We start from the raw sequence: 22,608 nt of genomic DNA on the forward strand, positions 1-22,608 counted from the left end.
TTGATCCCTAGCAATTTTGATAATCTATCAACTGTTTTGTTTTTTTATACAGGAAAAAATGCCTGAAATGTACTGCTTACCATTTCGGTTTCAAAAGCAAAATCTGGAGCATACGGCCACAAGATACAGTCCCTATATGCATTTAGTGTTTACACTTTGCACACATTATCAGTTATTCATTATCAGTTATATCACAAATCCAGTTATTTAGGTTGGGCATATTGCTTTAAGTCTTTGCTGTTTATAGCCACTTTTGATTCAAGGGTGTTGACTTATCAATGAATAACTAGTGCCTACTGCTCATAAAAGATGCAGTAACTCTCTTGGTAGTTGATCAACTATTCTGTGTTAAGAAGCCAGATGAACACCGGTCAACTGGTGGAATTCGCATTCTCTCACTGACATACAGTATGCACACAGTATGATCAAACTGATACATTTCACTTGAAGCTGCCCAAAAAGAAAGAAATAAGTTTTATCACCACCATGTAACATCTTTATTTCCTTTCCACAGACTCCAGGAGCAGGAGCAGGCATTGAATCTGTCCATCAAGGAAGCTACTGCCAAAGTAAGCTACTGCTCCTCTCATTTGATTTCAGTCAGCTGAGACTATGCATGCCTACAATGACTAAATGTGTAAGACTCAATCAGGTCAAAATACAAAGTATATACTGGGTGTCAGTATGTCTGTAGCCATGTGCTTATTTATATTTGACAAAGCTGTGAACAATCCATGTCGAGTCAAATCATGTAAGGGACGTAATTTAGAAAAAGCCTATTTTTAATGACAAAAAAGCCACTGAATGAGTCATTTTACTTTAGTAAGTGATTATTGTTGTAGTTTTTATTTAACTTTTTAATTTAACAGCTGTGGTCAGTGCATTTCACTTATTCGTATATCTGTACTACGTGATATATCCGTTGAGCCAGCATGATTTGGTAGTGTTTCTACGCAATACATCGGTGTATTCCTGCATGTGAAAGGCATTGCTTGCTTCCCTTTGTGTGTGCTGTGTCTCTGGCGTTCTCTCTAGCTTCTCAGGGGTTTGCCTTTCCCTGTCACTGATCAGCAGCGTGGATCTCTGCAGCTGCAAAACGCCAGAAGCAGCAGAAATCTGTGAGAAGTGGTGGCTTAAGGATAGAGGGAGAGAGGCTCACACCAGGGGGCAGAGGGCTTGTTACCGTGTCCTTTAGAAGCCTGTCATTAAAGGGTTCCTTGATGCTGAAACTGCACCTGAAAAGGATATACAGTATATAGGCTTTTCACACAGTGCCACTTTAGCACAATCACAAGATTGTCCATTGTTAAGTTGAAATGGAAAGCTTTGTTCCTAAGCGATAGAGATGTAGAAAATGGGCACACCTGCTGTGTCATAATGATTGCTGTCATGAAAGTAACTTTCACTTTCTCTATTGATTTTTTAAAATTGACTGACGTCAACGTGAATCACCGGCCTCTCCACGAATTGAAAAGCACTCAAGAGTAGTTTCCAGTTCATGCAATGCGTCAACAATAATATAATGCCAGCCTGTTAGAATTTCTTTTTGTTGTATTTCTTCTGGGAGGAAAATTCCCCAGAGACGCGCTGCCTCCGAAATACCAACCTATTTGACAGCCCTTTCAAAGTGTTGCACAAAACTTTGTCGGGATTCGAGAAGAAAATCCAGCCCCACATCCCCTTTGAGTGGTGAAAACAGTCCCTCAAAAAGAAGGAAGCGCACCATGGGGATTGTATACGGCTGTGACTCAAAGTGAATACCTTGGAAAGAACAGAGCGGTTTAAAGGGCAGAGTGAGGGGCAGATGGGGTCCAGACAGGCTGTATCTGAAGCCATCAAATTCCTCTGTGAATACTACAGAGGCTGAGGTACCCCATCCCCGTCAGGACCGTGACATTCAGGGCCCTTTTTTCCCTCTCTGACATTCTAATGGCATCTTTTATGGAGATTTCACATTCCCCCTTGTCAGTCCACGTGAAAGGAGACGTGCTCTCTTTCATCCTAAAGGTTATAGACAAGGTAGCCATCGACGTGGATGATCTGGCCGCGTATTCAAAGCAGCAGGGTGAGCGCAGGAGGACGGAAATGAATCTGTAAGGGTCTTGTTCGAATGAGTGTCGGCAAAGAAAATGAAAGCGGAATTGGAAATGAGCTGTGCATCCTGTGGGAACCATGTGTCTGCAAAGGTTTTGTTAGTTACCACCCTGCCCCCTTCCCTCCCTTGCTCTCTCCTCTCCTCCGCTTCTCATTCTCTTTCTCTTTTCCCCCAGGTGGTCATGAGTCAGAGGCTGGGCAGCAGCTTGAGGAGGAAAGTCAGCGAGACCGAAACTCAGCTCTTGTCCCTGCATGAGGCCAAGCTGGCGGCCATCTCAGGTATGGCCCACTTCGCCCACTACACCCTCCCTACGTTTCACATCTTTTAATGTAGCCCTACCTCATTTATACTCCATTCGCAGCGCCATTAGCCTCACGTAATTGCGCTATTAACGACCCAGGCGCTCATTAATGGGGGCGGTGTATTAAGCTTAATGTCCATCCTGCCGCGTCATTGGTGCAGGTAATGACTTTGGCAGTGCCAAGGAGCTGAAGGCTGAGATGAAGGCGGTGTGTCTGGAGCGCGAGCGGCTGGAGGTTCTGTCCAAGAGGCTGCACTGCCTCAGCTCCGGGAGCAGCCAGGAGCTGGCCGGGATGAAAGAGCAGCAGCAGCTTTTAAGGCAAGAGCTGGAGCACAAGGAGGCACTGCACGGTGAGTCACTATATACCAAGGCCATGCACTCTACTGTACTGTATCAAGAAAACAAACATGAATCGTTTCCATTTCCCAAAAGGAGGAAATACATGGGCCTGTTGTGGGCAACAAAGCAACCTCATTACTGAAATAAGATCGTGTAAGAGCAAGGAATAATTCACACTATTGGCGGTCAACATTTTTACAGATGTTTTGTAGTTAGATATATAAATAGCTTAAAGGAATAGTTTGACATTTTGGCAAACAGCGTATTCGCTTTCTTGCCGAAGGGTAGAGGAGATGATCATTAGCCCCCGCACCGGGGTAGGAAATTAACTTTAAAAAAAAATCTAATTTAAGAATGTATAATACCTTTTCAAGGGCATTTTCAGATTTTCCAGGGGCATTTTGCCCCAAGCCACTTCTAATTTCTGACCCTCCTCCACACTACTGTCACATTGCACTCAATTATTTGTTTAAAATATGATCATGAAAACATTGGTAACAGTAGCTTTGAAGATATATTAAATATCTGATGGTGATCAGAAACACTCAACTGCCCACTGAGACAAGAAACATGCGCTTCTTGTATTTTTGAAAGGCACCTCTCTCCCTCTCTTTGAACACACCTTTTAAAACATCAAATGTGGCTCATGAGAGCTCTTTGAAAGAGAATTTGTCTCTTGATGTCGCTCCACACCGGGAGGAATTAGCGAACGATGACTTTCTCTCCCAAATGAATGAGTAGTGATCTGCTGTCAGCAGGGACTCCACATCAAATGAGTTACTAGCAGCAGCATTGGCAGCTTTTAAAAGGAAAGAAAAGGGTGCGATTTGGGTCTGAACTTTAGATTGGGTGGAGTAGCCAATTACCTCCGAGCCACTCAGGGACAGACATGATGTTGTATCAGTGCTTGCTTGTGCACTCTAAGACCGGAAGAAATCTGACTGTCCTCAAAGAAGGGGCTTTGCTTTATTGGAAAGTGAGGGAGTTAGGTTGGTCCAGCCTCCCAGCACTGGCAGAGAGATAAATGGATTTTGACAGCCCCATCTGCAGGGCTACTCTCTCTAGTCCATCATCAGTCACAGGGAGATTTCTAAAAAAATGTCACTCCACTCTCTGAGGGGCTGGGAGTGGAGCGCGGAGAGGGAAGGGGAATGGAGACTTAAATTGACAGGGCCAGAGCGGTTAGCAAGGAGACCTAATACTGGAGCTCTGGGAGAAGCACCTGCTGCAGCCTTGAGGCGTGCAATCAGCTATATAACGTACGCTGTTATCTAAATCAGTAAGGCCTCTGGCTGCATAACTGTCCACCCTTTGTCTTTCCTTGAATGCACTCTCTGCTGTCACTAGGGGGCACCCTTTCATTGTTGCATTCAGGCTGATTTGCATCGAGTTTTCATGGGGTAAATGGAAATGCATGGTGTTTTTGTTCATGTAAGGTCCATGATTTTACATTATTGAATGAGAAACCAATTTATTTTCCTTGCAAAAGTGGTTCGTTATTTTTTTTCCTATCAACTTTGAGCATGAACCTAATTCTTCTGCCTGATTTCTGTTCCTGAACACTCTGACTTGATAAACAGTCAGGGATAGTATTACTCTCTCTCCTGCTGTCCACCAAAGACATGTACAAGTTCACCTCAGTCTCCTACATACACCACTCGCCTCACACACAATAATATAGCTGGCAGAGACAGGGAGGCTGGGAAACCAACTTAACCCGGGCTAAACAAAGGGACAGGAATCAGGTGGGCAACGCGTCACAAATGTGTGAAGAGGCGGCAAGTTAATGATTGGTTGTGCGGCTTGCTTTAAATGCTCAAGTGGGCGCACACAATATGGCAGCCTGTGCAATTTCACAATGTGTTGCTGACACCAAGTAAGGGGCTCATTAAACTGTCATCCCATTTGGTAATAAGAGGCTGGCACGCGCAAGCTGGAAACTGATAGCCCACAAACAGCACATTAGCATTTCTTTAGCTGGAGGGGATTAGAAATTACAGTCTTCTTGAAAGTCAAGATGGCCATGCTTTTGGTTTCTCGGGCATTTCTAATACATGCTAATGACACTAGTGTCGTTTTATAACAAGAAAACCACATGCCTGTTCTTGAAGAGATCCATTGTAAAGGCAACACATAGTTCGAACCGATACCTTAACAACATGCATTCTTACTTAAAATGTGCATATCCGCCCCAGTGTACACTTTTTTATTTTTTTGTCCCTGGAGCCATTACGTACCTAATTGCCATTGGCACGAGTGCTGATGAATACCAAACCCATTATAGTCTGAGGTTTGATTCCCTGCTGAGAGTATAATTTTGTTCCCAGGGGAGATCTCGAGTGATACTAAATTTACAAATAAATAATTGAAGAGCTGAATAACACGAGTGAATGACCCCCAGGAGTGAGGACATTCAAACGAGGAGGCAGCGTCAATGTGTGTTCTTCTTGATTTATCCGAGAATTCTGGTAATTCTTATTTAATGCGATTGTTAGTATGCAGACGGTGTATTCTGTAGCAGTCAGGTAATTTGGCATCTCTGTGATAAAAACAGTGGGTTGTTTTCTCCACAAAGTTCAACTAGAACTCATTTAACCGAGATGTCTTGCAGCATCTCCACCATCTATTCTTTCTTCATCCAGCTCCTGCTATGGTATCAACTTTGTTTTTTCAGTCCTTTGCAGGAATGTAGAGCTTGTCCAAGCCAAACTCAACTGTGCATATCACATGTCCAGCAACTGAAGTGTACATCAACATACCGCCACTCTGTGTTATTAAACAAATGCAATTTCCCCTTAATGGAGTGCCAATAGTAGAGGCCAGGACATATATGATTTATTCATGATTCCGCCTCTTTTAAGGTGCTTCTGTTGAGAACATGATGGAAGGTATGACAGCTCCTCTCCTGAAGAGTGTCTGAATGATTGAAAGCGGTATAGTGGTTAAGTGGACCCGCGAGAATATTGCCTGGTTTTTGTCTTTGAAGTTTTTGTCATTGTTCATTTTTCCTGTAATTCAGTAAAGGATGTCATCCCATTGTACATTTCTCAAGAGTATTATAACGTCCGCACCCATAAGAATAACCGCAGAAACAAAGGGGAGTTGATTGAGCTACCATTACAATAGCTCCAACCACTGCTTCAATCAATTTCTTACTTTGAAATCCATACGACTCAAAAAGAGGTTGTGTTTTATAGTGTGTTGGTGTTGTCTTCTGTAGCCACACTAAAAACAGAGTAAAGCAAAGTAAGGTAACATTTATTTGTAGCTGTTTGCTTTAGCCTTGCTAGCAGCCTTGGTCCAGACTGAAATAGCTAAACATTAAAAACTATGGATGGTTTCCTAATTGACTTTCCATGTGCAGCCACCACCTTGTTGACCAATAGTAGTTGCCTACTATTACTCCTTTGTATTAGGTGCACTTTGTCTTCATAGTGCTATTTTGCAAATGTTAGCATTGCTAACAGACTAAACTTAGATGGTTGATATGGTCAACATTATACCAGCTAAACGTGCCACTGTGTCCAGATATAGCCTCACAGAGCAGCTAGCATGGCTTATTTATTTAAAAAAGAATATTGACCTGGTGCTAGTTTCCCAAAGGATATAGCGGTAATAACAATAAGACGTAAGTTAATGAAGCACGAATGTGAGCAGGTCATTTGTTGAGAGAGAGAGAGTTGTAGAGCTTTTATGGCCACATATTTTGCGTGGGTTCCTCTTTGTTGGTCTTAGAGCTTCACTGATTTGTCCATCATACATTTTTTATTTAGTAGGCCTCGTCAAAGGGAGTTTAGAGTTGCCTCAAAACAAAGTAGCCAATATACAGTAAATATTTACTGTGTGTGTGTGTGTGTAGCCTATATAGGCCTACACCTCAACACAGATTTTGTCCACACAGTACTTTTTTTGATCAAATGTTTCCCTTTGATGTGTATTCTTGCATAGCCCCACAATATGTTACACCATGCCGACTGCAACCTGCATTGCGATCCAACAGCCATAAATCATCATGGGTTATGAGTGTCTGTCCGAGATATCAGCCTATCAGTCTCTCCTCCTTCATTAGCCATGATACTGGGCTGCCGTTAAGTTCGGATACATTCATACAATGTGCGTGTCTGAATATGCTGACTGTGTGTTTGTGTTACCTGTAGTGTTGTTGCACCGGAACAGCCCAGGCCCAGCTCAAACACATTAATCACAGTCAGTGCCTGCAACTCAATTAAAAAGACACACAGTTCCTCTTCTGCCTTATTATGCGCAGGCTTTTAGGAACATGCCTATCAGGGATGCTGCGTTAGCACGGAGCTGCCTCTAATTTGTTAGAGAACACGAAAGGCCTCACAGACGCTGGGTGCTTTTATTGTTACAAGTCAGCTAAGAAATTACTGCATTATTCACTTTCAATTAGAGAGCTGTTCAAATGCACAGAACGCAGCGGCAAATCCAAACACCTTGCTATCGTTAACTTCTGAAGGCTCATTAAAGCGCATAACTTAATCATCCGGAATTGTGCATCGCTATGTGACATGTCGGCTCTATTTGCTTTGCCTCTCTGTGCCCGCTGATTGTAATCATTGCATTCATCCGTTTTGATCAACTTTAGTCATTATTTCTTCATTGGACTAATGAATGAGTGTTATGACCTTAAGCAAATGGTCTCTGTGCAGCCTCTCATCATCTTTCACAAGCTCTGTTTGTAGTCTGAATGAGGGGCCTCTTCCATTTTGGCCGTGGTCCTTGGCATCCAACCGTTGATGTTTAGCGCCCGCTGAGATGACTGGTGTGACGAGAGGCTGAGCTCATGAATTTTGAAGTGCTGGCCCTGAGAACGCCTTTGTAAGGTTTCTTCAAGAAAAAAAATTAACTACTGCATGTATCAGGGACTCACAGATAGGCTCTCTTCTTCATGGGGAAGAAGCATTTTTTTTAGTGCCGATTTTATTCGCCTGGCCTGCCAATGACGGCAGCGTCACGCAGACTTAGAGAAAAGTGGTGATCTCACCCGGTGCTCTGGTTGCACTCTGCACGGGAGGAGGCTCTGCCGCTTGATGTCTTGTCCCATTCTGTAAAGGAAAGATTATTCTCATCTGTCACGCCCTCCAAAAGCCTCACCAGTTTTGCCACCGGTTGGCATGGCGACAGGATGGCACACCGGCTCTTGTCAGCATATGACAGTATCGGCACAGAGAGAGAGAAATATGAACCAAACCGCTAACACGTTCATATCTCCCACATCTTCATCTGCCTTTCTATATCGACTGCTTCTATTCTTCAGAGTGTATTCTTTCTAAATCTGGCTCTTGCTCTGGCTGGAGCCGTAGCCTGCTTTGTCATCTTGCATCTGTACATGCTTGGTGCCATCTGAAGTCAAGCTTAATGCCCCCCATGTATTATTCAGCGGCTATCTCCTTGCACGCTGCTTAACGGAACCAGCATGAATGGAAGTTGACAAGGGAAACTCTGTCGAGTAGGATAGGATCTCTCATAGCAATTAGAGGGGTGGTAAGTGAGCTGTCTGGTCTACGGAACACCAGATCTGCTCACCAGATATGCAGTAGGGCCTGCCCCATTCCCAACGATTGAACGCATTTGGCCACTTTGAATGAAAAACGATTCTCAGGCAAGATCTCTCATTCTGCGACACACACACACACACACACACACACACACACACACACACACACACACACACACACACACACACACACACACACAAACACACACACACACACACACACACACACACACACACACACACACACACACACACACACACACACACACACATGCGACAACCAGCCTGACTATCTCCATCTCATTTCCCCCCACCCCAAAGTATGGAGAAGAATTTGTGTCTATCTGTGTGTGTGTGTGAGTGAGTGTCACAGACACTTAGCGTGATACGTTTTTCTTTTCCTCCCCGCTGTGCCTGCCCCTAGCATGTCTTATGCTGGAGCTGATGCTGTCTAATAACCACCATCAAGACAATGATACAAATTATATTTTAAACTTCAGATTGCTTCAAAGCAACCAATTAGGCCACTTTCTCAGTGGGAGTTCTAGTCGATGTGAGGAAGCTATGTGACATTACATTGGAGTAGTTTCCAATCATGTGTTTCTCCATTTCCTTAAAAAGGAGGGATGTCTTATCGTCCTGACCCCTTGTCCTTTAAAAGTGGTATGTATACTTTGAATGTAGTTAGACAAAACTCTCATGTCTGTACAGTAAACATTGCGCTACCACCAGCAGCTGCTATAGGCTCACTCTAACAAAAGACAACCATCTGCTGTCTGTAGGTTCGTATTTAGTGTACAGATGTGAGAGTGATATCGAATTTTTCATCTGACTCTAAGCTCTCTCCCAAATGCGGAATTATTTCTTATTAGTATTTGCTGGAAGAAAATAGCAATGATTGTTGAAAAGTCACTGTGTTTTTCCGATTCTTTCCTATCCTGTAAATCATTTCGGGACTTCAATTTATCTCATGGCCTATTTGAGGGGTTTTGACCCCAAGTCCAGAACCACTGCACCACAGTATTGGAAAGCCGTTATTGTGACTGGTTGTTCGATATATTTGCGCTGCAATTTGATATAAGTGCATCCCATTGTGTTCAAAGGGCGGCTGCTGCAGGGGGGCTACTAACTCTCATGTTTCATACATGAGCTCGTTAGCGGCGCTCAGATTGCCCTCCTCTCCATCCTGACTAAGGCTCAGCCAGCCTGCGTCTGCCTCCCCGGGCGCCGTTCATTGCTGGCAGAAGGGCGCAGGAAGCAACAAAAATGAGCTATATCCATCCAGTGTTATGCCCCACAGAAAATCTGGCACGATTTACAGGACCTATGCCATGCTAAAATCCCCCTTTTATCCTTGGGCCGTCTCCAATTTTATCCTTTCTAAGAGCAGTGGGAATGATCACTCCTCGATTGTGTGTTTATCTTGAGACGGAGCCAGCTGGGCCCTACAGTATATGCACGAAACTGTACTGTTGCAGCTTCTCAGCACAATGCCGTCTCTAACTGTGATGACTGCTAGAGCCCATGTACAATGTAGCTAATGACAAGTCGGCCTTAATGGTTCTAGAGCTGTGATTTGTTGCTAGGATACTCAATATAAGTAGCAAATGAAGTGCAAGTAACAAGCCGTCTTTCTTCTGCTCCTCTGTCCAAACAGAAAGCCGGCTGAAAGAGAACACTAGCAAGTATATCAAGCTACTGGAGGACAGATTGCACAGGTAAGAGGGGGTTTTGTCCTGTCTCTCCCGACTTAATAATCCACAGCGGTGAAAAGAAACACGGAGCCGTAAACAAGAGCAACAGCCCCCGAGGAATTGACTCTCACCTCCGTTTTGTCCTCTAACCAGAGCACCGTGTCCCAGACACGTCACCTCACCCGCCACATCCTGCACTCACACCTTTTTCTCATGCTGTTGTCTCCCAGAGCCACTTTCTCACATTTCACGCTGTCTCTCACCTGCGTAGTTTGTCTCCCTCACGCATTTTCTATACCTTTTGTTTTTATCTCATACCTCCACTACTTCAGCTCAGTTCAGCTCAGTTCATACCCTTTCCCTCTTCTAACGGACAAAAGTATATCTTTCATTCTGTTTTTATTGTTTCTATTTGTGTCTGTTGTGCTTCGGGGGATCGCCCAGACCCCCGCCGCCTGACAGTTACACAGCAGGATTGTGATGATCTGAGTGGCTGACTTTTTTCAAGGCAGAGGATGTGGAACTCAGTCGACTGTCGATACCATACGGCTGTTGGTGCTTCCTTATGGTGATTAGTGCTGCTTAGCCTGTCTCCTCACCAGACAGACAGCACCGAGCAGCTGCGATTCCATCGGCTACTTATTTTGCAGCATTTTGTGAGCATTTGTGTTTTACAGATGGATGAGTAGAGCTTGGAATGTTTTGGTGGACACACCATATGAGCCTTGCGTTCTTTTCACCCACTCTAATTTTTTTAAAGCTATAGTGCGTAATTTCTGTTAACCCCATGAGGAATTCAGAGTAATTACAACAACACTGTCGGTGCATCTTCATGAGATAACCCTTCCGTGATCTTACATGGATGTTATATAATGGCCTTGTGTCCGAAATGTGCTTAAGAAATAAACTTGCCTTGCCTTGCCTTATACCTCCTGCTGTATGTCCAGGTTTTTTCTTAGCAGTAGAATCAACAACTGAACAATTTCTTGGGTACTTGGTGATGGCTTGAACATACTGTAACTGACTTTTATTTATATGAAAAAGTTACACACTATACCTTTAAAGGGTTAGGTCACCTGTGCTTCCTTTGAGCCCTATATTGTCAGAGACATTTAAAACTGCTTGACCCGTGTTTCTGTGAGGGGCGTGCTCTGTGTGTTGCATCCTTGAAGAAGCAGGGTCACCTCTTTGGCTGGGAGCCAGGAGTCAGTCACACACTGCATTGCTGTTTGTTTTTGAAAGATGCACAGACTGGGGTTTGGCGTGGTCAAGGAGCAACATGGCTACCATCTCTCAGTGCCCAGCGGGGGGGGGGGGGGGGCATGCCTCTGGACCTTTCCTGTCAATAGGGCAGATGGCATGCTTTGTGTTTTGTTTGTTTGATTTGTCAGAGAGAGAGAGAGAGTGAGAGAGAGAGAGTTACAGGGGGAAACAATTCCCTTCTGTGACTTGTTACCAATGTTAAAAATAAAACAAAACTTGGCAACACTAGAGTACCAAATTTACCCAAAGAGACATTAGTCAAGTTACGTATTTTACAAAATGGGTAAAACACAGCCTACTGTATAGTATATTCTACGAGAGGGCAAGCGGTATAGGGCATGCCACTGAAGGATGCTATACCACCATCATAGAAACTCCAAAATAAATGCACACAACCCACATTTTCAAAAACAACAAAATCCTCATCTGACATTTAAGACAATTTAATGATTTATTTCTAGTTTAGACTTTTAGTTGCTACTTACTCTGAATCTCACATACCCTAATGATTGGAGGCTATTTGATCCTTTATTGATTCTGGAAAGCTGAGTAGGACTCAAAGCTGAACTTCATATCTAATTCAGTAGAATTCCCTTTTGAAAATCTATCAAAATAACCACATGAAAACCCTTGAATGCTAAAATCACTATTTATTTAGAATATATATATATATTTAGAAAAGCTTGTTCAGTCGCAGACCACCAATTCAACAAAAATACATGCTAGGCCTGTATCTCCTTTGTTCTGTGATCTCATCCTTTAGATTCACCAATAGATACTTTATTGCATTGATGTCTGAAAATATAGATCACATTAATCTAGCCACATCTTCACCATTGAAACAAAAATGACATCAAGGGACACTTTCATCGGTATTGGGAACTGTAAACCTAATTTCCCTTCTTATCACAGTCTATATTAATCGATGGACTCTCCAGCCTGGGATCAGCTTCCATAACCAGAGGCGGTCCAGATCGCATCACAAGCACGGCTGTGCAGGCTTCGGGCGAGGACCAGTTGCTTCCACTAGCTCCAGTCTAGCACAGTGACACACATTTGCCTCAATTGAATGGGCAGTTGTCCCTACACGCGCCTATAAACACACACACACACACACACACACACACACACACACACACACACACACACACACACACACACACACACACACACACACACAGACACACACAGACACACACACAAACACACCGTCATCCATTGTAAATATTATCAGTCAGCTCTAATGTACATTTACTGTTGATGGAGTGCAGTGTGGTTAGGAGGTGAGCAGGAGGAGGAGGGGGAGGAGGAGAGAGGCAGATTAGCACTGCTGAGATGTCTGGTCTCCGTGGAGACGGATGGTGCTGAAAAAAGCAATTATCTCTCCCTTGCTAAAGACTAGAACAGGATGTTAGAGCAGCGCAAATGTTGTAAGTGTGTCACCAGAACAAAAAAATATTTGATTCAGATTAGCCCCGCCGCACTGTTGTTTAATGCATTATGGAGATGTTTCATTAGGGATTGCCTCTCTTATTTTCCCTACATTTGTGCATTCTTCTGTTGAAATGTGGATGCAGTTTATCATGTTTAATGGACACGATGCAACTGGTGTAGAAGCCATTAAAAATACTCAGATGAGACATGCTCTCTCGGTGAAATTGGGAGAGGTGCCGGGAGCATCTAAACAGGGAAACTGGGTGAAACAAATTTCATTCTTTATGGGCTAAATTTTGAATGCACATAAGAGAAATGTGAAGTGTTAGGGGGAAGAAAAAAAGCAAGTGTGGTTGCTCAGCTGTCTAGCACAAAAACCTCCTCAGACATTGTCGAGCCATCCACCTCACAGACAGTTCAGTTCATCCGTCACAACTCCTACAATAGTCACCACCTTTGCATTTCACCGTGTTATCAACACCTCTACTCGGCGGGTGTTATGCGAGATGTTGCTGCTTCATGATAATGGCGAAACCTTACCATCTCCCCCTTTTCCTTCCTAAATGCGTGAATTGTAATTGTATTTGTTGCTTTTAACATTAGAAGGTGCTGACGTGAGACTGTAGGTGAAAGACCCATTATTTTTATTTTATGTCTTGGGAAGCTGCATGGTGCTCATTTTTACCCCCAAAATGCATTCATATTCTGATCCTTAGATGGCCAAAAAACTCCAGCTGTGACTACAGACAGGAGCAGTTTTTTCCTCTGTCTTTCTTGTTATTGCTATTCTTGTGTGACACCTGAAGATGCAGCTGCACATATGGCCTGACACTTTGCAGAGTTCAAGAGTATTGGCCTGATCGCTGGGAATGAACAAAACCTTATGTTACCACCATGACCAAACCACTGCTTGTTCATTCGGCGGTTAGATTTATAATCCTTCTTCTGTGTGTGTACATAATGCCTTTAGGAGAAAGAGCAGTCCTGTCAGTCAGCAGTCCCACAGGGGGGGTGGCGCTGACATGCTTGCCTGTCTCTCCTTCTTATTACTGGGGCCTTCAGCAGAACGCCCACACCCTGCCACTGTCAGATGGCAGGCCGAGCAGGCTGCCACCAATTAACCCCCCGGGCGAGAAGTTCATACCAACGGGCACCGGCCCGCCGCCATCACAGGGATGCTTAGCAGCTGACGTGTTGTCTGGATTTGCAGCACACAGAAGCCTAACCCCGATTGCTGGTTGTTTGTAAAGAATTGTGGTTGTCACTGAGAACTGAAAAATACGCTTTTGTGATAAATGAGGCCGGATTTGATGTTTCTAAAAGGAATTTATGATTGTACAACACTAAATCCCCACAGAGAATGATTCATTGGTGTGTCTGTGTTTGGTGTGTGTGTGTGTGTGTGTGTGTGTGTGTGTGTGTGTGTGTGTGTGTGTGTGTGTGTGTGTGTGTGTGTAAGTTAACACATGTGATGTGTGCCCACCCATACCAGTGTGTGTGTGTGTGTGTGTGTGTGTGTGTGTGTGTGTGTGCATGTCCCTCTCCACTTCAGAAGAGACACAGAACAATGGCATGGCTCAGTGGGTGCGTCGCCACTATAGCAGAATACAGAGGCAGCGGCGTTGCTGAGTAGCGAGGTTGGGCGAGGGCCGGGCACGAGCAATTTCTCTATTGTCTGCGCTCCAAATGAAGGTTAGAGAACGTCTGAGAGGCGTGCGTTGGCAGGGTACAGGGGGGTTGGCAGCCCTTTCAGACAGGAGATGGGCTGGAAAACAAGTGGCATTCAATTTTCAGGGGCCCCTAATCACTGAGAGGAAGGAACAGAGGGAGAGATTAAACAATATTTTCCGGGTGCATTTTGCCTTTGAGTTTGTTCGCTAATTGTATTATTTCTCAAATCTGACTGCACGGCAGGGAAGCCCTGTGAAAATACTGAATGTATTATAGAGGCTTATATGTAAGTTTATTTGTGCTTAAAGTATGAAATATTGGTGTGTTTTTTTTTGTTATCATTCTGATGTGAGAATGAATGTTTGTGACAGAGAATCTCCTTTGGGGTTGGAAAGAACTGACACGTACAGAGAGAATCGAGGACATTTCTTCCTTTTTAAGATGTTTGATGCTTCCCATACTCCATGTATGAAACTCACATCTTTGATCGCGGCATCCTGTCAGCTTTTGTTTGCTTTTCCACACAAGATGGAAGGTTGTTATTGAGGAGTGAAGTCGCTTTGAAATATGTGTGCTCTTTAGTGTGGAACTTTTGCATTCTGTGTGTGTCTTCAAAACCACATTAAAGTTAGAATCTCTAACAAAGATCAATACATTTGATCCCTGAAATGTCACTTGGGAGCGCAGTTATTAGGGAATGATTTGTTATATAAAGGTCGCAAGAAAGAAGAAGGGGCATAAATATGAACATTTGAAAGGTCAGAGGTCTCCAATGTAAGTATTTCATTTAGGAGCTTTGGGGATGGAATGAAAAAGGAGAAGGAGGTGGAAAGCCAAAAAGAGTTAAGAAATTCAACACCATTACTCTCAGTCCTTTAGAGGTACTTTTAATGTTGGCTTTTCACACAGCGACCAGCTTAACCTAAATAATGGCAACAAATGAACAGAGGACTCCACTGGTCATTTTAATTCTGAATAGTACATTCAACCCTGATGTAACTGCTTCAATCTTTCTCCTCTGTTTTTCCACACTCGGAGCCTGCGTCTGGGATTCACCGAGGTCAGCGAGAGGGAGAAAAGGATGGCTGATTGTAACTCAATGAGTAGATAAACAAAAAAGCAATCTTCTTGTCCTCCCCCTGAACTCTTGCTCAGTGACCCTGGCAGAGATGAGCACTTCCAGGCCTCTCCTTTGCTCTCTCCTTGCTGCTGCTCTTTGAAGAGAAGGGCAGTCTACCAGGAGGACGTTCACTCTCATTCCATTTTTGCCCATGAAATTGCAATCTTTGAATGCCTTATTCATCCGTCGTGGCTCTTTTGTCAGTGCTTCATCATAGAGATGTTATTAAAGATGTCCTTTACTGTGCCTGTACAACTGCTGCGCACGGTTATCATGCAGCACTTCATAGTCATGACGCGCGTACTCTACCCCTTGAAAGGATTACGCACAAACCAGGAGCAGGCTAAACAGCTGCCCCCTGGTTCTCTCTGACGTCCTAAAACACTACCCCTGTAAGGGCTGCCTGCTTCAATGCTATATGCCAAGCTAAACTAAGCTCATCGTTTCAGTCTGGCTTCGATAGTTCTTTTCATCTAAAGAAGTGAGATTCTCAATCCATAAAACAAATACATGCATAACAAATATGTATGTAACTATTTGCAGTACATGGCCCCATGTATGTTCTTGTGTTCACTTTATGGTGTCCAATTGTTTTAAAGTAGTTGACTATATAAATAAATATATAATTAGTACTGTTGTGTAGTATAGGATGCTAATAGTATCAGATCATGTAATATTTAACTATAATTTACTTTTAATATACTGTATTCACATTTAAACATATTGCTTACATCTTGTATCCTACAGTTCGGTGTTGTGCCATGTATTGTTCCTTCTTTATAATATTATATCAGTTATGATTAGTTATAGAGTGTAATGCTTGCCTTGGTCTGGTATGGTTAGGATGGTTTAACAAACCGGTATGTTCCTCTCTTTAGCTGTGGCTGTCAAGGCTTGGAGCGGATCTGGGAAGCCGACCTGGAAGCATGTCACCTGTTCCTGCGGGGCCTCCAGTTGAGGACATCCAGCTGCAGCGGAGCAGACATGGAAGACCTCCCCACTGCAGCGCTTTATCTTCAGACCCAGCTGTGCACCAAAGAAGAAGAAGACTGTGCCATGCTGACTGCTTTAGGAGGCCGCTGGTGTCCCGAGGCCAACTTACAGAACTCAGAGTTCACTAAGGTAACGCAACAATGTCTTGTTAACATCGCACAATGCTTGAGGCCTATGCATCTGTACGGGAGTGCATGAGAGAATGATGTGTGCACTGCAGACTGAAATATAGAGGATCTTGATTTTTGAAAGCTCCCTTCCCTGAAGTCTTGAGTTACAATTTCTACCCATAACCCAACCGATCTTTGCCTATGAAATGTCAAATGAGAACATACTGTTTCTTTCACATTCACTTGCTTTTTTTATTTCTGTGCTGTGAAACATGACCTCAAATAAAGTGCTTCTGCTCAGTCAGTCTTACCACTTGACTGGAGAAGACAGTTTTAGTTTTAAAATACAAGTCTGTCGACTACATTGTGATGAGCACCAGTCTTTTGCACATTTTTGCTCTGAGGTATTTCTAAATGAGGAAAATGTAGGCATGATGGAGGCAACCATTTGGAAATAGTTTGGCTTCTTTGAAGAGTTTCAGTCTTTAGAGCATATAAATTTAACTGTATATTTCTGAACGATTACATGCGTTTAGCGCAAATGCATGGTTGCGATGTGTGAGTGTGCGTGCGTGCGTGTGTGTGTGTGTGTGTTTGTGTTTTCTGTGTTGGTCTATCCCACAGTGAGTTGAAGTCCACTGCCTCAGGGCAGAGTCCGACTCATTCCCTCCTCTCTTCAAACTCCCCTCCACCCACTCAGTCTGACAGACTTGTCTGAAATAGGAACAAAGCCAACAGAGCCAACATTGATAAATAAAAGATAAAAAAAATTGCACACTTGCCAGACATGTCTTTTTCATGCTGCTATATTTTGTAAGTCTCCCTCAAAGATTGTGGTTTAGGATTTTATACGCAACATTTACTTTCAGTATGGACTGACTGCACTGCATAAGCAAATATTTATCAGTGATCTTAATTGGTGCTGTTGGCTGGATTTCCTCTTGCATATAGGATTTTAATTACCATGTTCCATTTTACTAATGTTGCACCCTCTGTACGTCTCCCCATGGTCTTGCTCTGTGCAACCATAAACACATATTCTGCATCCATGTCTTCTCTCACTGCTCTGCCTGACCACATTTTTACAAACTGCATGGGTCTATCTTTCCGCTTTCCCTTTGTTTCTCTCTGCTTCCCTTTCTCCTCCTAAAGCCCGGCCCCTCCTAACACTCCTCCAAGAACTAAAAGGTGAGACAGCCAATCATTTTCTCTCTCTCTTGTGTCCGTCCTGTGCACTTTATTATTCCTGTGTCCTCTGAGCTAGAAAAAAAACATTTAGCTCAATGCAGCAAAATGTTCTCTGAATTCACCCTAGAGGAAATCACATGGCTGACAAAATACATTTGATCAGTTTAAAATTTCAAATCCCTGATGAATATTTAAGAATATATCAAGGCAAACTGGGTTTCAGAAATTTCACAATTCTGCTCTGCACTGTTAGTATTAGTTCGCAGAAAAATACAATAAAAAGAACATATGGCAGTCAGGTACAAAAAAGCTCAGGTACTGTACATTTCTGCTGTAAATGCTCATTGCAACATTTCACATACATAACAACACATCGATGCCCTTCGAACTGACCACTTAACATGTTGTAATCACACACCTTGTAATCTCCTCAAAAAGTGAGAGACGGGAAGCAGCACAATAAGAGGACAATCAATTTGTGTCCTGCAGCTTGTTTTTTTCTTGAGTGAAGCAAACAACATAAAAAAACACATTTTCCCATTATATCTTCCTGTAAGAGAAAGTTTTCAACTTTACTTTTCTGAACAACCAAGGACCCACATATAGAAAAATTACCTTCAGTAAATTGGTTGCCTACGGTATTTGTTAGATATGAGTGTTTTCATCTCAATGCAACCGACAATACACAAACGTTTTATCAGTTGGATGCCAGAAAACCTTTACAATACCTGGAAAAAAAACACATGTGGCGTTGAATTATTTGCTTTGAATTATATTTAAAAAAAAAATAGAAGTAATTAAAAAATCTGCTGATTAATATTTGTTGGTACTCTGCTTACCATAAAGCCATAAAGTGTCTAATAGGTACAGTAATTACCTCCTTCTTAAGTGAAGAATGTAGAATTACACACTTTGAATACTAACAAAGGGAACCTGCAGTACAGATGAGCCAGTTAATCTATTTTTTCCCCTTGTCAGTTTTGGTGATGAATAATTACAACCACTTCTCATTACGATGCTGCTGCACACATACAGTACACAGCCTACATAATTGCACTTTCAATAATTCATGAGCGGGTTTTATGACTGTGTGGCCTCAACAAATGTTTCCCCTTTTGTTCCAGAAATTGGAGGAGTTTTTGTTCTGCATGGAGGACAATCACCCAGAGGTTGGTACTGCTAACACTGTCACTGTGTGCGTGAATGTTATCAGTGTGATTAAAGTGTCAGTTACATTGACGCCTAGCTTACTGGGACTGGGAAGAAATCCATTGCTTGACCTTAACTTAAACACGACCCCTGTCACCTTTCTGACTGTTTAATCAATGCTGATCTGCATGAGAAACCTCGGCTGCTGTCGCTGCCTTTTCCAAAGCTTTTACAGGGAGAGGTTTTGCTTGGCATGTATTCTTTCAGCACCTTTATTTCATACATTTACTCGTTCACATCTGCTGGCCAAATGGTAAAAGGGAACCTGTATTTGTGAAGGCAGGTACAGTAGAAAAAGCGTACACAGAATGATTGTATATTCTCAGTGTCAAACTTTACATTTCTTCACATGTTAAAGCAAGGAACATGAGGCTGTGATACGAGCAATACTTCATTGATTATAATTTGAAGGGTGATACCTTCCCAAAACCAACCGTACAACAGCAAAGTAAAGGATGGATTGGTGTTTAATATCTCTTCTAATGCAAGCTGCAAACATTTGAATGTCATATACTTATACTTACCCACTCCAACAACAACAATTAAGCAGTAGCTACTTCGTTGTTGTAATGTTTAACCATCAGGTAAGTATTTAGGTATTTTAGGATTTTTGTATTGGAAACAGCTGGAAACACTGATAAAGAAGGCATAGACAGCATTTCAGCCAACTCACCGAGCTAATATTAGCTTAATCAGTTAGTTAGCTAGAGTGGAGCTGATCAAAATTGCTCGAGTTTTGACAGTCATCATTTCAGCTGCTAAAATCAATCGCCGGCCAGAAATGAGAAGCCTTCTTTTGTACCTTTGTCTTAAACAAAGGACTCACTGTTTAAAAGAAAATAATCAAATATTTTGATGAGGTATTGCTTGACACACTTAGCAACAGTAACTAAGTTTGGAACGACCAGTTTATCCTCACGCACACGGACAGTGACCTGAAGACCTAGCTGACGTAGAATGCCTCAGACACAATGAGGTGTGATCATAGACCGTTTATAAAAGAGGGTGTGATGTATCCCTGGGTCAATTGATAGCCTATGGTGGCTGTAAAATGGTATTAGTATCTTTTGTCTTGATGGTATTGTGATAGGAGCAGTATTCTCTGGCTCGGAGAGCGTCTGACCCCTTTCTCCTTTCCATAATGACTTAAAGTAAATGATTCCCACTTAGCTGCTGCCAAGCTGCTGGCACAATGGAGATTGATTGGTGCATGGGCAAGTGTTAAAGTGTGTGTTTTAGAACGCCTCTTTTTTATTCCCCTTCTATAATCTCTACATATTGTTCTTTTTTCCTCTCAAGGTCCTTACATCCACCTCTTCATACTGACCCACACTGACAAACATGAATAGAGACATTATAAAATTGAAATGTTGACCGCTTTTGATTCTATTTGTTAATCAAGTAGTTTTGATGATGATAATAGCAGGAAACTGCTGTGTCACCAAGAGATGATTGCTTGTTTGTTTTCTATTGTGGTGTAAGTGTAGCAACTATAAACGTATTGTCGCAGTATAGGCTACAGTAAAACCACAGTCTGTGTACAAGAAAAATCAAATCAAATCAAATCAGTTTTATTTGTATAGCCCAAAATCACAAATAGCATTCGTCTCAATGGGCTTTACAGTCCATACAATATGATACAGTATGGTACAATATGACACAACATGATACAATATGAAACAATATGACACCCTGCCCTTACACCCTTAGCTCGGCTGAGAAAAAACTCCCAGTAAAAAACCCTTTACCGGGATTAAAAAAAATTGAAGAAATCTCAGGGAGAGTTGACAGAGTAAGGGATCCCTCTCCCAGGACGGACATGCTGCAATAGATGTCATAAGTAGAGAAAAATCACGAAGGATTTTGATCATTGTCCAGATGTTTAGATGGTAATACTAAAGTAAAGTGCAAATAGTGTGGATGCAGGACGACTTCAGATGCTGCCAGAGGATCCACACCGTCTATATGTTTCTTTTCAATTTGTACTGGAAAATGATATAATGATGTACAGACATCAATCAAACTGAGACTCAGAAACACTAGCCCCAATTAAACTGAACAAAGACAAAACCCTAACCCGTTATCCGCAAAGCAATAGCCTGATTGAAAACTCTTTATTTATTTATTTGTTATTATTGTTTTTACTATAGATACCTTTTACCAATGCCTTCCTTTTTGTTTTTTAAGCTGTGGCCATACAGCATACTAATTATAGGCTATCCTCATATTAGATATAATGTTTTTTCAACAACAGCACAATGAAAAAATTAAGCTCCGCTCCACATTTGAAAAGAGACAGACTGAGTACGCAGACTAAAAACAGTTTGGGTGTACTTGTGATGGAAACAATATATGCATAACATTACAGCAGTATAAAGATGAGCCATTTCCAGGAACAACTTGGAATACAAAAAAAATAATATTAAACAAAAGTATTAAATCATATATTGAATAATTTGTATTGATATGAAACAATTAAGTATGGTGATTTCTTGTAAACGTAGTGTTTTGTCTATGTAGTATGGAACTGGAATAGATCTTAAAGAATGCGTGTTGTTCTTGTCTGCATACTTCTTTTTTGAGTATGCTTAATTTTGTCACTTTTCCGCTGCTAAAACACTACAAACTCAAAACCTGCTTCTGACTAATGTGCAAAATAGAACTAGGACACAGCTGTGGCTCGCCCCTCAATGTTCTTTCGGCATTGCGCTGGCAGCACACTCCAAAAAAATAAGCAGTTTTCTAGCCTGCATACTGACTTTAATATATACAATATTTTCTGGCTTTTCCAGTGTGAAAACACTACTTTGAATTTCTAGGCTTCTTTAAACGAAACAGCTACAGACTGAGACCTTCTGCTGTCACTGCACACGTTGGTGGATGACCTTGAAAATGACATCTTTAAGTGTGGACCCAGTAACTTACTAACAAGGCATCAGTGAAAACAAAATTACTATTTAATCGGAAGCTTTTTATTGTTTGTAAAGCAATTATGACCTTAGATGTAAAACCGGAGCCATTGTAATTGCTTTGTATTGCCAGCTCTGCACAAAGTCTCTGACCTAACAGCACCCATGGGAACATGCAACATTACCTGCTGCCTCTCACTAATTATTGCTTAAATAACCACACCAGTGCATACATGAGTCTGAATATTGAATTCCTTAATCATTTGCTCTAGTTCATGCTTCTGCAGTCGGCTTTGCTTACTTTTGGTCTCATAACATTACCACTAATGTGCACCAGGAATCAACATGCCAATACACATAAGCCTGGGCTTGTATTATGCAAATTGACTTGTTGTCGAAAAATCTTATTAACATTGTCTTGTTTGTTCGTTGCAGAGGCAGCAGGTACATTACTTTGCAGACTATTGTTTTGATCACCACCAGCAGGGAATAACAGTTTTAGAAAAGGTTTTTGACAAGGTTTGTGCTGAAATATGCTCAAGAACTGTCAGCGATGTTTTCAACAGTGTCGTTCGGCACACTGAGCTTTTGTTTACCATGTGGTTCTATTGACTTGGCAAATGCTGACTGGAGGCATAGAATCAATCAGCTGCACAAACACAGCTGTCCTCTGCTAAAGAAGCTCCTAACCTTGACAAACAGACAGCTAAGTGAATCTATAGGTTGTCTGTCTACCGTCTTGTTACAGGAGGGAAGGGGGT

General features: G+C 42.3%; 1 protein-coding gene across 1 annotated transcript in view; it reads left to right on the forward strand.

The window, feature by feature from the left end:
• disc1 (DISC1 scaffold protein) overlaps positions 1-22,608 on the forward strand; it is a 42,985-nt gene that overhangs the window by 14,842 nt on the left and 5,535 nt on the right. The window contains exons 7-12 of the mRNA XM_080036280.1: positions 515-569; positions 2,271-2,373; positions 2,558-2,746; positions 9,914-9,974; positions 16,317-16,560; positions 18,854-18,898. Of these exons, the coding sequence (XP_079892406.1) occupies positions 515-569; positions 2,271-2,373; positions 2,558-2,746; positions 9,914-9,974; positions 16,317-16,560; positions 18,854-18,898 (697 nt within the window). The remainder of the gene's footprint in view (positions 1-514; positions 570-2,270; positions 2,374-2,557; positions 2,747-9,913; positions 9,975-16,316; positions 16,561-18,853; positions 18,899-22,608) is intronic.

This window comes from Ammodytes marinus (genome assembly GCF_949987685.1).
Source record: "Ammodytes marinus genome assembly, chromosome: 11".
NCBI lineage: Eukaryota > Metazoa > Chordata > Actinopteri > Uranoscopiformes > Ammodytidae > Ammodytes > Ammodytes marinus.